At 39.9% G+C, this 15612-nt stretch overlaps 1 protein-coding gene across 1 annotated transcript in view; it reads left to right on the forward strand.

The window, feature by feature from the left end:
- The window catches only part of ATM (ATM serine/threonine kinase), a 125046-nt gene extending 110717 nt beyond the window's left edge, over nt 1–14329 (forward strand). Inside the window, 7 exon segments of the mRNA XM_047752106.1 lie at nt 63–150; nt 153–227; nt 1572–1658; nt 7864–7978; nt 9009–9072; nt 13010–13146; nt 13252–14329. Coding sequence (XP_047608062.1) covers nt 63–150; nt 153–227; nt 1572–1658; nt 7864–7978; nt 9009–9072; nt 13010–13146; nt 13252–13435 — 750 coding nt within the window. The 3' untranslated portion in view covers nt 13436–14329.
- The last annotated feature ends 1283 nt before the right edge of the window (nt 14330–15612 follow it).

The following is a 15612-nucleotide window of genomic DNA, read 5'->3' on the forward strand; positions in this document are numbered from 1 at the left end:
ACGTTAGCTAAATTAGTTGAACACAATATTGAGAAAATAATTTAATGTTTTATCTATTAAAGGAGGCGCAAAATAAATCTTTTGAAGAGAAATATGAAATCTTCATGAATATTTGCCAAAATTTTCAACCAGTTTTTCGTTACTTTCTGCATGGAAAATTCTGGATCCAGCTGTTTGGTTTGAGAAGACGACTGGCTTATACTCGGAGTGTGCTACGTCTTCTATTGGTAATCTTACACTGAAAAATAATAAAAACTTGTGATATCCCATTTATTTCTTTTAATTATTATTTTTCTTTTGCATACAGCTTCTGCAATATCATCAATTAAACACACAGTGATCGGTTTCGTTTGATAGAATTTTAGTTTTGGAATAGAAATAAGGATATATTTTTAAATATTCAGTGTATATAATATTTGACTTTTTTAATTTCTGGGAGATTGGAATAGTTAACGCAGTTAACAAAATCTTACAATCTAAGAACTAACAGTAGTATCAGTGATCTTTCATCTGTTGTTTTTTTTAATTAAAGACCTCTCTTTTCATCACTATTCACCAGGAAGGCAGGACCTAAATGTTTTGGAAAACTTTTAGGAAATAGTGAAACTTTTTTTTTTTTTAAACACTGAAAATCACTATCTGACGCAACTAATTTAATTTATAAGCAGAACGTAGGCTCAGTTAATGATAGAGCTGGCCGGGCACCCCAGGCGTCTTAAACTCGTATCCACAGTTTTTTCTGCTTCACCACATGGCATCTTTTTGTTAGGTTAAAAGCATTTAAAAAAATGTTATCCCGGAGTTTCCATTGTGGCTTAGTGGTTAACGAATCCGACTAGGAACCATGAGGTTGCGGGTTCGATTCCTGCCCTTGCTCAGCGGGTTAAGGATCCGGTGTTGCCGTGAGCTGTGGTATAGTTTGCAGATGCGGCTCAGATCTCATGTTGCTGAGGGCTCTGGTGTAGGCCGGCGGCTACAGCTCCGATTAGACCCCTAGCCTGAGAATCTCCATATGCCGCAGGTGCAGCCCTAGAAAAAAACAAAACAAAACCAAAAAAAAAAATGTTATCCGTCTTAAAATAGAAAATGTAGTTTTTCCTGTATATAAACCTGATAAAATGAATTAGTGAGTAATTTGTGTTATATACAATTCATCAAGCAGAATAAAGTTTCACTGAAAATGAAGTTTACCCTTTGGCATCACCATTTAAAAGTATATGCAATAAATATTTGAGTGCATATAGTGCAGTGCTTTGTCCCTGGTAAATAATAGGCCTCAGTTTTAACCATACTCATTTTTGAAGTACTAATATTTTAATATATGTGCTTATTAGTAAAGAGAAAACTTTTTTTAGGCAAATCATCTAAGATTCATAAAACACAGTATAAAATTTAAGTAGCTGACTTAAACTCAAAATGGCCAGTTATGTACTTGATTTTCTTTAAGCAGGCAAAAAAGCCTAAGGTACTTAAAATTATATGGAGTCAGTGTATTAGTTGAAAATTATGGCTAACTGTGTTGTATAAATGGATAGTATCAGTGATTTCAAGTTGTCTTTTCTTTTTTCTAGTTGGTTACATCCTTGGACTTGGTGATAGACATGTACAGAATATCTTGATAAATGAGCAGTCAGCAGAACTTGTACATATAGATTTAGGTAAGTAACAAAAGATGTGTTTCTTTATTCAGTAAATATTTGGTCATCAAGAAACATTATTTAGGAGTTCCCATCATGGCTCAGAGGAAACAAATCGGACTATATCCATGAGGATACCGGTTTGATCCTGGCCTCCGTCAGTAGGTTAAGGATCTAGTATTGCTCTAGAGCTGTGGCGTAGGTCGAAGATGCAACCCGGACGCCACGTTGCTGTGGCTGTGGCATAGGCTGGCAACTTACAGCTCTTAATTTGGCCCCCTAGCCTGGAACCTCCATTTGCCACAAGTGTAGCCCTGAAAAGAAAAAAGAAAAATGTTATTTGCCTACCAGGATATTGCAAGTATGAGAGAGAGAGGTATATTTAAACAATTAATAGTGTTTTTAAAAAGCATGAACACCGTGATGCTGGATAATGAGTGAATGGGGTTGTCCTTTTTAAGTCAGGTCTCAAAGAAGGGCATGATAATCTAGATGGAAGATAGAGCAGATATGAAAGGAGGAGGACTCATGAAGATGTAGCATGTTGTAGGAATGTGAGACATTAAATGTGGCTGGAGTCAAGTTTGCGTATAGTTTAGTAGCCTGAGGTATAGATTGGTATAGGTAGACTATCAAAGCCAGGCTGAGGAGTTTCAAGTTTAATCTCTTAAAACAACAGAAGGGAAGATGTATTTAATCAGGAAATGATTATACTTGATGACTGGAAAGATAATTTGGGGAGGAGTATTGGCAATAGGAAGACAAGTTAGGAGATATAATACTTGAGACAAGAGTTGCTGAAAGAGATGAGTTGGACTAGCATTGTATGGACTGGGGGATTGAATTTGGGGGACATTCCTGTAGTAACTTGAACCAGTGATACTAGATGTGGCAACAATGGGAGAGGGGACTCCAGGATAACTGAAGTTGCTAGTTAAGGAAACCAGCAGGTTTGTAGAGAATAATAAGAGACGAGTTTTGTTTTATACATTGTTTTGAAGTGTTAGTGGGATTTCCAGTGAGAATAGGTAGTTAAATATATAGAAAAAGCAAAGATGTTGAACATGGTGAGAGATGTAGAACTTTCAGCAAATAGATTCTAGTTGAAGTCATTGACTAGAGGAGGTTCTGATCTTACTCATCATACATGGTGAAGAGCACTAAGGATGGAATTGTAGGGAATGCCAGCATTAAAAAGGCTGAGTTGAGGGGGGGAAATGAGGAATAACCAACAAGTCTTAAAACTAGGAGGCTGGGATATCTTGGAAAATAAGGAAGGATACATTTTCATGAAGGAAGAAGTGCTGTGCTCAAGGGCAGCTGATGCAGAAAGGTCAGATAAGGTGAATGCTGAAAATAGGCCTTTGGATTTAACAACTAATGAATCTTAGTAAACTTTGAATGGAATGAGAAAAATGAGATTGTGAAAAGGCAAGGATTGAATGGAAGTTAAGAGTGTATAGGCTAGGGAGTTCCCTGGAGGCTAGCAGGTTAAGAATCTGGTGGTGTCACTGCTGTGGCACGGGTTTGATCCCTGGCCTGAGAACTTGTGCATGCTGCGAGTATGGTCAAAAAAAAAAAAAAAAGAATGTATAGGCTAATACTAATACAGATCAACAGAACAGAGTAGAGCGCCTAGAAATAAATGCACACCTCTATGGTCAATTAATCTTCAACAAAGGAAGTAAGAATATAAAATGGAAAAAGTCTCTTCAGCAAGTGGTGCAGGGAAAACTGTACAGCTACATGTTAAGTCAGTGCAACTAGAACACATCCTCACACCATGCACAAAATTCAAAATGGCTTAAAGACTTAAACATAGTACATGACACTCTAAAACTCCTAGAGGAGATCATAAACAAAACATTCTCTGCCATAAATTGTACCAATATTTTCTTAGGTTAGTCTCCCAAGGCAATAGAAATAAAAGCAAAAATAAACAAATGGGACCTAATCAAACTGACAAGCTTTTGCACAGCAAAGGAAACCAAAAAAAAAAAAGAAAGGCAGAAAATAGTTGAAACACTGCAGCTGGCAAGGCCTTAATTTCCAAAGTAGGCAAACAGCTCATACAACAAAAATACAAACAACCCAATCAAAAAAATGAGCAAAAGGCCCAAGTAGACATTTCTCTAGAGAAGAACTACAGATGGCCAGTAGGACAAGAAAAGATGCTCACTTCACTAATTATTAGAGAAATGCAAATCAGGACTATAATGAGGTACAACCTCACACCAGTCAGAATGACCATCATTAGTAAGTCCACAAATAACAAATGCTGGCGAGCATATGAAGAAAAGGGAACCCTCCTACACTGTTAATGGAAATGTAAGTTGGTACAGCCACTGTGGAAAACAGCATGGAAATTCCCCAGAAAACTAAAAATGGAGTTGACATATGACCCATCAATCCTACTCCTGGGCATATATCAAGACCAAACTATAATTCAAAAAGACACATGCATCTCTGTGTTTATAGCAGCACTATTTGCAGTAGCTAAGACATGGAATGTCCATTGAGAGGTAGTATAAAATAAATATAATATAAATAATGGAATACTACTCAGCCATAGAAAAGAATGAAATAATGCCATTTTTAGCAACATGGATGGACTTAAAGATTATCATACTAAGTGATAAAGAAAAAGAAAGACAAATACCATATGATATCACTTATACATGGAATTTAAAATATGACACAAATGAACCTATCTATGAACAGAAACAGATTCACAGACATGGAAAACAGACTGTGGTTACCAAGGGGAGGAGCTTGGGGGAAGGATAGACTGGGGCATGTTGGAGTTAGCATGTTTAAGCTGTTACGTATAAAATGGATAAACAAGGTCCTATTCTATGGCACAGGGAACTGTATTCAATGTTCTGTGATTAACTATAATGGAAAATAGTTGGTTTTTTTTTTTTTTTTTTTTTTTTTGCCTTTTAGGGCCACACCTGCTGCATATGGAGGTTCCCAGGCTAGGGGTCTAATCAGAGCTACAGCTGCTGTCCTACACCAGAGCCACAGCAACCCCAGATCTGAGCCGAGTCTATGACCTACACCACAGCTCATGGCAATGCTGGGTCCTTAACCCACTGAGCGAGGCCAGGGATCGAACCTGCAACCTCATGGTTCCTAGTTGGATTCATTTCCTCTGTGCCATGACAGGAACTCTGGAAAAGAATTTTTTAGACTGTACTCATGGCATGAAGTTCCCAGGCAGGGGTCAAACCTGCATCAACAGTGACCTGAGCCAAAGCAGTTACAGTGCCAGATCCTTAACCTGCTGAGTCACCAGGGAACTCCTGGAAAAGGATTTTTTTTTTCTGCCTTTTTTTTTAGGGCTGCACCCACAGCACATGGAAGTTCCCAGGCTAGGGGTCAAATTGGAGCTACAGCTGCTGGCCTGCACCACAGCCACAACAACACCAGATCTGAGCTGCATTTGTGACCTAAACCACAGCTCACAGCAATGCTGGATCCTTTAACCCACTGAGCAGGGCCAGGGATCAAATCTGCACCTTCATGTACACCAGTCATGTTCATTTCCACTGAACCACAATGGGAACTCCAAAGATAGGATATTTTTTAAAAGAATGTGTGTGTATGTGTATATTCAGTTATATATATATATAAAATATGAATCATTTTGTTGTATGGCAGAAATTAACACAACATTGTAAATCAACTCTACTTGAAAAAAAAGGATATATAGGCTAAGAATGTGGAATTGTTCTAGAAGAAAGTTTAGAAAAAAGGGAAGAATGGCAGAGAAATGTGGTACAGAAATGAGAGATACACCCTTTTTCGGTTTTGAGATATTTTTGTTCTTGTTTGTTTTCATAAGTTGGGAGATATTTTTAACAGGAGACAAAGATAGTTGAAGTAGCAAGTGCAGTCATAAAGTATGTGGGGAGTAGAGTTGGCTTTACAGTAGAATCGTGTTAGCTTTTCCTCCAGGAGAAGAAAGGGTGGTTACTAATAGGAAAGTCTTAGTCAGAGGGGGAAGAATTTGAGGGAAATTGTATTTGGTATTCTGTTTTCTCTGAGAAATAGCATGTTTACTTGCTAAGAATTGGATGGGGGCTTCTGGGGTGCTGGTTAAATGGGTTTGTTCACTTTGTAAAATCACAGTTAGCCATACGCTTGGATGAATTTGATGATTTGTACACTTTTCTGTATGTATTGCTTTGGTCATCTGCTGCTGTGTAAGAAACCATCCCAAATTTAGTACCTTAAAACTACTCTTACTATCTCTCATCATCTGTGGGTTGACTGGACTCCACTGGAAAGTTCTCACTTAGGGTCCTTCACTCAGTTGTAGTCAGCAGCTGGGGCTGCATTCACCTTAGGATTCAGCTGGGCCAGTGTCCAAGGCGGCTGCTTCACTTACACACCTGATGCTTCAGAGTTCCTCCCTGTATAGCAAAGTAGCCTGAACTTCTTACAGAGCATCTCAGGGCTCCATGAGTGAGAAAGTGCAAGTGCAACTGGCATGGTGTCACTTTCGCTGTATTCCGTTAGTCATAGCAGTGTCATAGGATCCCAGTTCTCCCCTCTCTTTCTGGGACTCCAGTAACAATATGTTAGACCATCTCTCTGTATCATTTATACTCTTTATCTCCTTGTCCATATTTTTCAAACTTTTTTATTCTAACTCACCTATGGTGTCAGCAGAAACCATGTGGGGAGCCTAGACTTCCAGTCTCATCCAGCTATGGCAAGGAGAATCCCCTTCCTTTGGATGTCAGAGGAGGCCAAGCGGGGAACCTGATCTTCTACCAGCACTTAATACTAACAAGGTGGTACTCCCAAGCCAGCAAAAACAAATATAAATAAGATCCAGAGTCTCATAATGTTATATAACCCCAAAGGCCCAGATTTCAGTTGAAAATCATTTGTCAGGAAAATCTCAATTTGAATGAAAAACAATAGACATCAACCCTGAGATGACAAGATGGTAGAGTTAGTTACCTGACAAAGATTTTAAAGCAGTCATCATAAAAATACTTCAAGGAACAGTTACAAACATGCTTGAAAGAAGTGAAGGTGTAGGAAGCCTCAGCACAGAAACAGTCTCAGCATAGAAATAGGAGCTATGAGAGTCAGGTAAAACATTTAGAATAGTAAAATAAAGTAATTAAAGTTTAAAAGCTCAGTGTTTAGGCTCAACAAGCAGAACGATGGTACAGAAGAAAGAATCGGTGTGTGTGAAGAAAAACAGTAGAAATTACCCAATCTGAATAACAGGAAAACAAATGAGAAAACTTCCAGCAGCTAGGGCTGGGCAGAGTTCTTAGACTTGACACCAAAAGCACAGTCCAGAAGAACTCTCAAAATTCAACAGTAAAAACAAAACACAAATAGTTATTAAATGGGCCAAAGGCATGGATATTCATCAAAGATAGCAAATTAAGTGCACAATAAGATGTTCACCTGTACTACAGATTATAGATTTCTTCATTAATAGCCCCAAATAGGAAACAATCCATATATTCCTTAAATGGGTAAATGCTTAAACAAACCTCCATACTATGGAATACAACTCAACCCTAAAAAGGAGCAAAGTATTGCTATAACACAACAATTTAGATGATTCTCCAGAGAATTAGGTTGAGTGAAACAAGCTAATCCCAAAAGGTTACATACTATTTGACTCCATTTATATAATATACTTAAATTACAAAATTACAAAAATGGAAAACAGATTAGTGACTGCTGGAAGAACATGGCATAAGTAAAGTCAGGCCATGAGGGAAGTAGGTGTGGCTGTATAAGAGCAGCATGAGGTGATGGAAGTACTGTCTCTTCATTTTATCTATGTCAGCATCCTGTTGTGATATTGTACTATAGTTTTGCAAGATGTCACTGAGAGAAAATGGATACAAGGTATCTCTATATATCTATATACATGTGTTTTTTCTGTATTTTAAATTCTACTCTTCACTACCTTATCTTTTAAAATCACCCTTTAATATAGCTTTCTCTAATTACATCAATACATAGCTTTTTTAAACTTGTTTCTTTAAATTTGAGGTGGATTTCCTGGAGAATGGTGGAGATGAAGAAGGCAGGCAGAGGAAAAAAAGAATAAACAACTGTGTTCTAGTTCTAAATTGAATATAGGTGACACATTATTGGATGCCTCTGCAAAATTCACATGGCAGCTGGGAAGAAAGTAAATGAGTTATGGAACTTCCTAACTTCACTGTATTTTTCACTTTAGGAGTTGCTTTTGAACAGGGTAAAATTCTTCCTACTCCTGAAACCGTTCCGTTTAGACTCACCCGGGACATTGTGGATGGGATGGGCATTACCGGTGTTGAAGGGGTCTTCAGAAGGTAAGCCAGATAGGCTAAGGTAGGCTGGTGGTTTTGGTGTTGAAATTATTTAGATTACTGATGTCTATAGATTATAAAATTCATTGCTAGAATTACATCCCAGTGCTTTGCCAGTACTAGGGAAAAAGCAGTAATAGTTTCCCTTCCCTCAGCCCACCTGGGACCTCACGCAGTGTAACACGCACACTGTCCTCCTTTACCACCTCTGGAAGCAGCCCATCTTTACCTTTCACGCCTCTGTCCTCACCGAGCTAACTCCTTATTGACTGATCAGAACTCCTGTTGGGTGCTCATTCTTGGGCATATACAGTATCCTAAAGGAGCTTAGGATCTGGTACCAATTCCTGCTAGAACTTGGCAGTTTCCTGTAGTCTTTCTGGCCTAGGTTTACATACTCAACATACTCAATTGTTATTGTTGTTTTTTTTTTTCCTCTATATACTCAACTCCTAATAGTGCAGGTGCTAGTCAAATTAAACTATAATTACCACAGTAGTCAATGACTGAAATGTTTCATAGTAGTATTGTGTTATTCTTATAAATGCTGTGCTTATATTCCCATATATATTTGTATTCATTTCAGAAACATCTACTGAAAACCACTCTGCCAAGTACTATGCTCTTTGAGATTATTAATTTAGAAATTATTAACAGGAGAGTTTCAGTGTACTAAAGCTGAACATATAGGAGATAAAGACATGTTGAAAATATTGATGTACAGGGAGTTCCCGTCATGGTGCAGTGGTTAATGAATCCGACTAGGAACCATGAGGTTGTGGGTTTGGTCCCTGGCCTTGCTCAGTGGGTTAAGGATCCGGCGTTGCCGTGAGCTGTGGTGTGGGTCGCAGGTGTGGCTCGGATCCCACGTTGCTGTGGCCCTGGCCTAGGCCGGTGGCTGCAGCTCCGATTCTGCCCCTAGCCTGGGAACCTCCATATGCTGCAGGAGCGGCCCTAGAAAAGGCAAAAAAAAAAAGAAAGAAAAAAAAATTGATGTACAGTAAATTCATATTTATAATGTGTTTGTTTGTAGATGCTGTGAAAAAACCATGGAGGTTATGAGAAACTCTCAGGAAACCCTGTTAACCATTGTAGAGGTAAAGTCTACTATAAGGAAGTCTTCATTTCTCTACCTGATGGACTGTGTATCTTACTAGGAAGGCACCAATTTGAGGGCCAGTGCTTTGTTTTAATTCAGTGGAAGATGCTGAGCGGCAGGAGAGAGAAAGGTGCACACATCTGTAAACAGTGGCTCAGAAATGCCTTCAACCCCCTTCTGGGAACGATATGGCACCATAAGTAACCTCTAGACATTAATAGGTACATCAGCACTTTGACGTCTTTGATACCTTTTATGGTATTATTTTCAGAATGGTTTCCTTAGAGTTTTATGAGAAATCAGTAAGTTGTATCTCCCTTTTCCTGGCCCTGGTTCAGAACCATAGAGACAGACAGATGGTGAACGTGGTGTCAGCATTGACATGGAGGGACAGGACTGAGGAGCGAGAGCCAAACTCCCTTGGTGCTGCGGCCATGTCCATGCCTCTCTGCTGTCTTAACTTGGGACAGTCCACAAAGGGGGTTTGGGTCTATAGGGCAGACGTACTCCATCAGGACCCCTGCCTGATGTTGATCAGGGCAGAAATGAAAGCCAGTCCAGCAAATTCCCATGCTTATGACATTAGTGCTGCCCCAGTGAGGGTTGGGTTCTGAGGTATAAAGGGGTCTGTGAGGCAAGAGATCAGGAGAGTGTCCTCCACAGGGAAGCATGGAAGTAGAGCTGAGACCTTATTTTCTTTCAGCTTTTTGTTCTTTTAACTGGCGGTACTGGACCCAGCTGCACTTTATTATTACTTGTATTGCTTTTAAAAAATACTGATGTTGGAGTTCCCATCATGGCGCAGTGGAAATGAATCTGACTGGGGCTCATGAGGTTGCAGGTTCAATCCCTGGCCTCACTCAGTGGGTTAAGGATCTGGTGTTGCTGTGAGCTGTGGTGTAGGTCGCAGATGAGGCTTGGATCTGGCATGGCTGTGGAGTAGGTTGGCAGCTACAGCTCCAATTATACCTCTAGCCTGGGAACCTTCATATGCCACAGGTGCAGCCCTAAAAAAAAATAAAAAACTGATGTTGCCCAAATTTGAACCAAACTTGCAGGGATGGGGCAATAACATGTATTTTTTAAAAGCTCTCCTACAGTGCAGCCAGGCTTGAGAATCACCGTCTTAATTCACTGGCGTTAGCCATGAAGCCTGTGACCAACAAGGGTGGGACTGTACCCCACGGAGGGTGAGACTAATAGTTCGTAGGGTGATCCTGTGTCTGCTGCCTTTATGAACCAAACTCCTCTTTAGAGATTTCCTTTGGATTGCTGGTGACAATATGAACTTTTGTCACAAAGAGAATTAAAATGGGTCTCAATAGTATATTGGTAAAATTAACTCCAAGGTTGGAAACTCTGTCCCTTTTCTTTTTCCCATGTTATGTTCACACGTTATTACATTTTGCCATTTGTTCTGCAGCAATAATAAATGATAACATGCATCCCTCAATAACAGGGAAATCCAAGTCCAAAATCAGATTATCTTTTTTGCCTTTAAGACAAAAAAAATCCAAACTTTTCAAATTAATTTAAGATCCAAAGAAGTTTACTGTAGCTGTACCCTGAGTTAACACTTGGTGGGAGAGGGTAGTTCCTTCAAAGCTTCAGAAGTTTTATTAGCTGGATGCCAAATTGCCTGTGAGCCTCATTCTTTTTTCTTTCTTTCTTTTTTATGGCCGCATCTGCACCATATGGAAGTCATGGGGGTCAAATCAGAGCTGCTGCTGCCAGCCTGCACCACAAACACAGCAATGCAAGATCTGAGCTGCATCTGTGACCTACACTGCAGCTCGCAGCAACGCCAGATCTTTATAACCCACTGAGGGAATCCAGCGATTGAACCTGTATCCTCATGGATACTAGTTGGGTTCATAACCTAATAAGCCACAACAGGAACTCATGAGCCTCATTCTTTAAAGAGTAGTAGGAGACAGGAGTTCCCTAGTAGCTCAGTGGGTTCAGGATTGGCATTGTCACTGCTGTGCTCAGGTTACAGCTGTGGCATGGGTTCAATCCCTGGCCTGGGAAATTTCTGCATGCTTCAGGTGCAGCCAAACAAAGATTGAGTGGTAAGAAATAGGAGATAAAGTTAGAGAGGTAATATCAGATTATTTAGGGTTTTCTGCATTAGTGTGAGGACTTTGGATTTTATTGCATAAGACGGAAACTGTTGGGGAGTTTCACATCTGAGAAGTGATTTGCATCTCCATCCACAATAACTGTGTCTCTTAGAATTTATAAGCTTTGTGTATTTTGCACTGATCTGCCTAATATTCCCTCTGTAGATGTGTCTTAAGTTTTCTGAATTAATTTGGTGTCGTTGTCCTAGTCTTCAACAGCTGTTCCAACTGACCTTACAGTGGACTTTGTGTCCAGCTTGTCAAGAGCATGCCAGATCTCAGTCCTCTGGAATGCCACTTCAATCTCCTCTCTCACTTTTGCTCTGTTAGATTTCATTGAGCCACAGTCACTGTTTCTGATCTAATAACAATTAAAACTTGTCCTCACTTCCTCACCTCTTTAAGACACTGACTTGGGTGCATTTCCCTTTCCCTCTTAGTACCTTGGTCTCTACTGGCCTTCAAGACTTCATTTTCTTCTTCATGACAGACCATCCCATCCTCCAAGGTGTTATCCATTCTCCTAAGGAAATCTCTCCCTTTAACTCAGTGCTTCTGAGCTAAGGACAGTTTTGTCCTCAAGAGGACAGGTGGCAATGTCTGGAGACATTTTTGGTTGTCATACTTGGGGTTGGGGTGGATGGGAGGGTGCTGTTGACATCTGGGGGGCAGAGGCAGGAGATGCTGCTAAACATTCTCTGCAGACACAAGCCCTCTCCGTCACACCAAGATGGAGAAGCCCTGCTCTAACGTAATCAGTCTGCTTTCCTTTAGGCGCTTCAGTGCTGATAAGACTAATGTATATTTTTTGAATTCTCCAGTTCCTCCTTGATTCCAGAATTTGCAAATATGATTCCTAATGTAAGCCCTTGAGTTTGAAATAATTTAACTGTGTTGTTTCTCTATTTCCACCCAAGAAAGAGCCTTAGAAATATGATTGAGATAGGAGTTCCCTAGTGACACAGTGGGTTAAGGATCTGGCATTGGCACTGCTCTGGCTCGGGTTGAAACTGTGGAATGGGTTCCATCCCTGGCCTGGCAACTTCCACATGCCACTAGTGTGGCTAAAAAATAATAACAATAATAATAATCAACAGGCTAAGAACCCAGCTAGCATCCATGAAGATGAGGGTTCAAGCCCTGGCCTTGCCCAGTAGGTTAAGGGTCCGGCCTTGCCATGAGCCATGGTGTAGGTTGCAGATGAGGCTTGGATCCCATGTTGCTGGGCTGTGGCGTAGGCTGGCAAATGCAGGTCTGATCGACCCCTAGCCTGAGAACTTCCATATGCTGCAGATGTGGCTGTAAAAAGAAAGAAGAGGGATCAGAATGTCAGGGTTATTCCTGATAAAACTGTTGGAGACCATGGCTTGGGAGTAAGGTCCAAATGGACTCTCCACTGCTGTCCAGCTCCTTCAACCAAATCTGTCCCTTGGTACAGCCCACAGGAGGGAGAAGTGGGGCCTGAGAAGCATGTGTTCTTTCCCAGGACCACACTGATCTAGAAAGAGGGCAAAGGAAAGAGTTACTAGTGCTTATCACCTTTTAATTGATGAGTTTCACCCAGTCAGGAACCATGGGTCAAGGGATGTCCCAGCCCCCAGTGTGGAGGAAGAAAGAATTCAGAGGGAAGAAGCCCAGAGCATCATACTAATGTAATTTCCTCCACAAGGAAACATGCGATAACGTTTGCCCCTCCCTCCCAGTCAGTTACCATGACTGGCGTCTGTTATTTTTATAATACTGGTTCTACCATTTCTAAATATATCATCAAATGCTCAGTGTTCTTCTAGTAAGTATGTTCTTTCTATCTAGGTCCTCCTGTATGATCCTCTCTTTGACTGGACCATGAATCCTTTGAAAGCTTTGTATTTACAGCAGAGACCAGAGGATGAAAGTGAGCTCCACTCCACTCCCAGAGCAGATGACCAGGAATGCAAACGGAACCTCAGGTGTGCAGTATTCTGGGAAGGACCTAGTGTCAGTACTTCAGCTCCTATTCCCAAGGCCCTCTAAACTGTTCCACATCCTTAAAACCTTTCTGTTTTTGTCATTAGTGATACGGACCAGAGTTTCAACAAAGTAGCTGAACGTGTCTTGATGAGACTGCAAGAGAAACTAAAAGGAGTGGAGGAAGGAACAGTGCTCAGTGTTGGTGGACAGGTGAATTTCCTGATACAGCAGGCCATGGACCCCAAAAATCTCAGCAAACTTTTCTCGGGATGGAAAGCTTGGGTGTGATATTCAGCATGTGATTGCCATGAAATCAACCTTTAGAAATTATATTTTGGCTTTCATTTTTAACCCACTGACGTACTTTGAACAGGTGTTAATACTCAAGTGAATCAGTTTTTTGTTTTTTTTTTTTTTTTTAATGTTTAATACTTGCTTCAGGTACCTAAAGATGCTTTGGTAGTCTCAAGGAACAGTTCTCTCACTTTAGAAATACAGTCATGCTCTACTTGTAGGCTAAATGTTTGGCCTCAAGTACATGCTTGTACTGTTTAGAGTAGCATCACTAACTTAGGCTTTAACTGAAAATGGAAGCAGCAGGTGCAGGAGCAACACCAAGAGATTTTTTCCTTAGTGTGAGTTAGAACAAATAAATATACTGCTGGTTTTTGAGGGAGCTTTTAATTAAATTGTTTCCAAGACATTATATATGAATGATGAATTATTTGATACTAATATATAAAAGGAAGAAAAGAACTTTGAAATTGTAGTCCTCTATATACCATGGTAAATGTGTTTGGATGTTCAGTAGTGAAATTACTCGTTGTGACTGAATAATGAAGGTGTTACACATTTCACAGATACAATTAGTATGGTTACCGTTTTTTAGAAATGTATATTGGACCCTCACTTTCTATTTTCTCTACCATTTAAGCCTTCTGTGTTTCCAGTACTTAATCTTTTTGTGATGCCTTTACATCCGTCTTCTAGTTTATGAATTCTCTTGTCTCTGTATAATCTCCTTTTTAAACTGTTTATTGGGTTTCTCCTTTCAAAAGTTGTTTTTCATTTCTAGATATGTATCATTCTTCAGATCTGCCTATTTGTTTCATTATGCCTAGCTGTTTTTTGTAATTGCTTAACTTTTCAATTCCTTTTGTCACTCATCTTTTTTTTTTTTTTTAGTCTTTTGCTTATTTTATTACTTAGTATAATGTTTTTGAGGTTGATCCAGGTTGTAATTTGTGTGATTTTTTAAAACTGCCAAATAGTAATCCGTTGTATATAACTATACCACATTTTATATATCCATTCATCATTTGGCTCTTCAGTTTTTGGCTTCATGAATTTTTATGAACATTTGTGGCAAGTCTTTGTGTGGATATGTTTCTGTTTTTGTTGGATTGATTCTTAGAGTTATTCCCGAGTTACAACTTTTTTTTGTTTAGCAGGCTTAATCATTTTGAACATCCTACTTAAACATCCCTCTTTTATAGTCTAATAGTCCTGTTAATTTCTTGTGTTTGGTGGCCTATTTATCCATATATTTTGTGATTTTTAAAAGTGAGCTTATTTTCAGCAGGGCATTCTCTGTGGGAATCTTGAGTGACCTGGGTTAAGAATAATTCCTTCCAGAAAAGTTTTGTGTCTGGCTATGTCATATTTCCAGGGCTGTCACTGATAGAGAGCCCCTGTTATTTTAACTTTTTGGTTTCAGGGCTTTCTAACCTGAGGAGTAATGTAAATTTACTGAGAGAAGACCCCAGGCCAAGACAGACACTCCTCCTTACCTCCCTATTTTAGTGGGCAGGATATTTTATTAACTCCTTTTCACTGAGATGTAAGCCTCCATGTGTCCACCTTTATGGTGGGCATGGGGGAGATGAGTTTAATTCCTACCCTAAGTTGCCTTAGGGATGTTATAGCTGAACCCATAGGTTAGCAAGTTCTGGCAGGACAGCTGGAATATCAGCTCACACACTGATATCTGGTTTTTAGTTTCGTTCAGAAACTTAAAATTTTTTGGCTATTGGAGTTCCCATCATGGTGCAGCGGAAACGAATCCAATTAGGAACCGTGAGGTTGTGGTTTCGATCCCTGGCCTCGCTCAATGGGTTAAGGATCCTGAGTTGCCATGAGCTGTCGTGTAGGTCACAGATGCGGCTCAGATCCCGTGGTGCTGTGGCTGTGGTGTAGGCCAGCGGCAACAGCTCCAATTAGACCCCTAGCCGGGGAACCTCCATATGCCTCAAGTGCAGCCCTAGAAAAAGACAAAAAAAAAAAAACCTTGAAATCTTTATGCTGGAAATAAATTATCAACTATATGATGCATTAAATAAGTGAATTTATAGCTAGTTCTTGCTAGTTGATGTATCCAGAGAGCTCTGAATGTCATTAATCTACTCTTCATCGTTGAATATATGCTGTGAGACTCCTGTCCTACACAAATATTCATATTAATGGCT

The sequence above is a fragment of the Phacochoerus africanus genome, chromosome 11 (assembly GCF_016906955.1).
Source record: "Phacochoerus africanus isolate WHEZ1 chromosome 11, ROS_Pafr_v1, whole genome shotgun sequence".
NCBI lineage: Eukaryota > Metazoa > Chordata > Mammalia > Artiodactyla > Suidae > Phacochoerus > Phacochoerus africanus.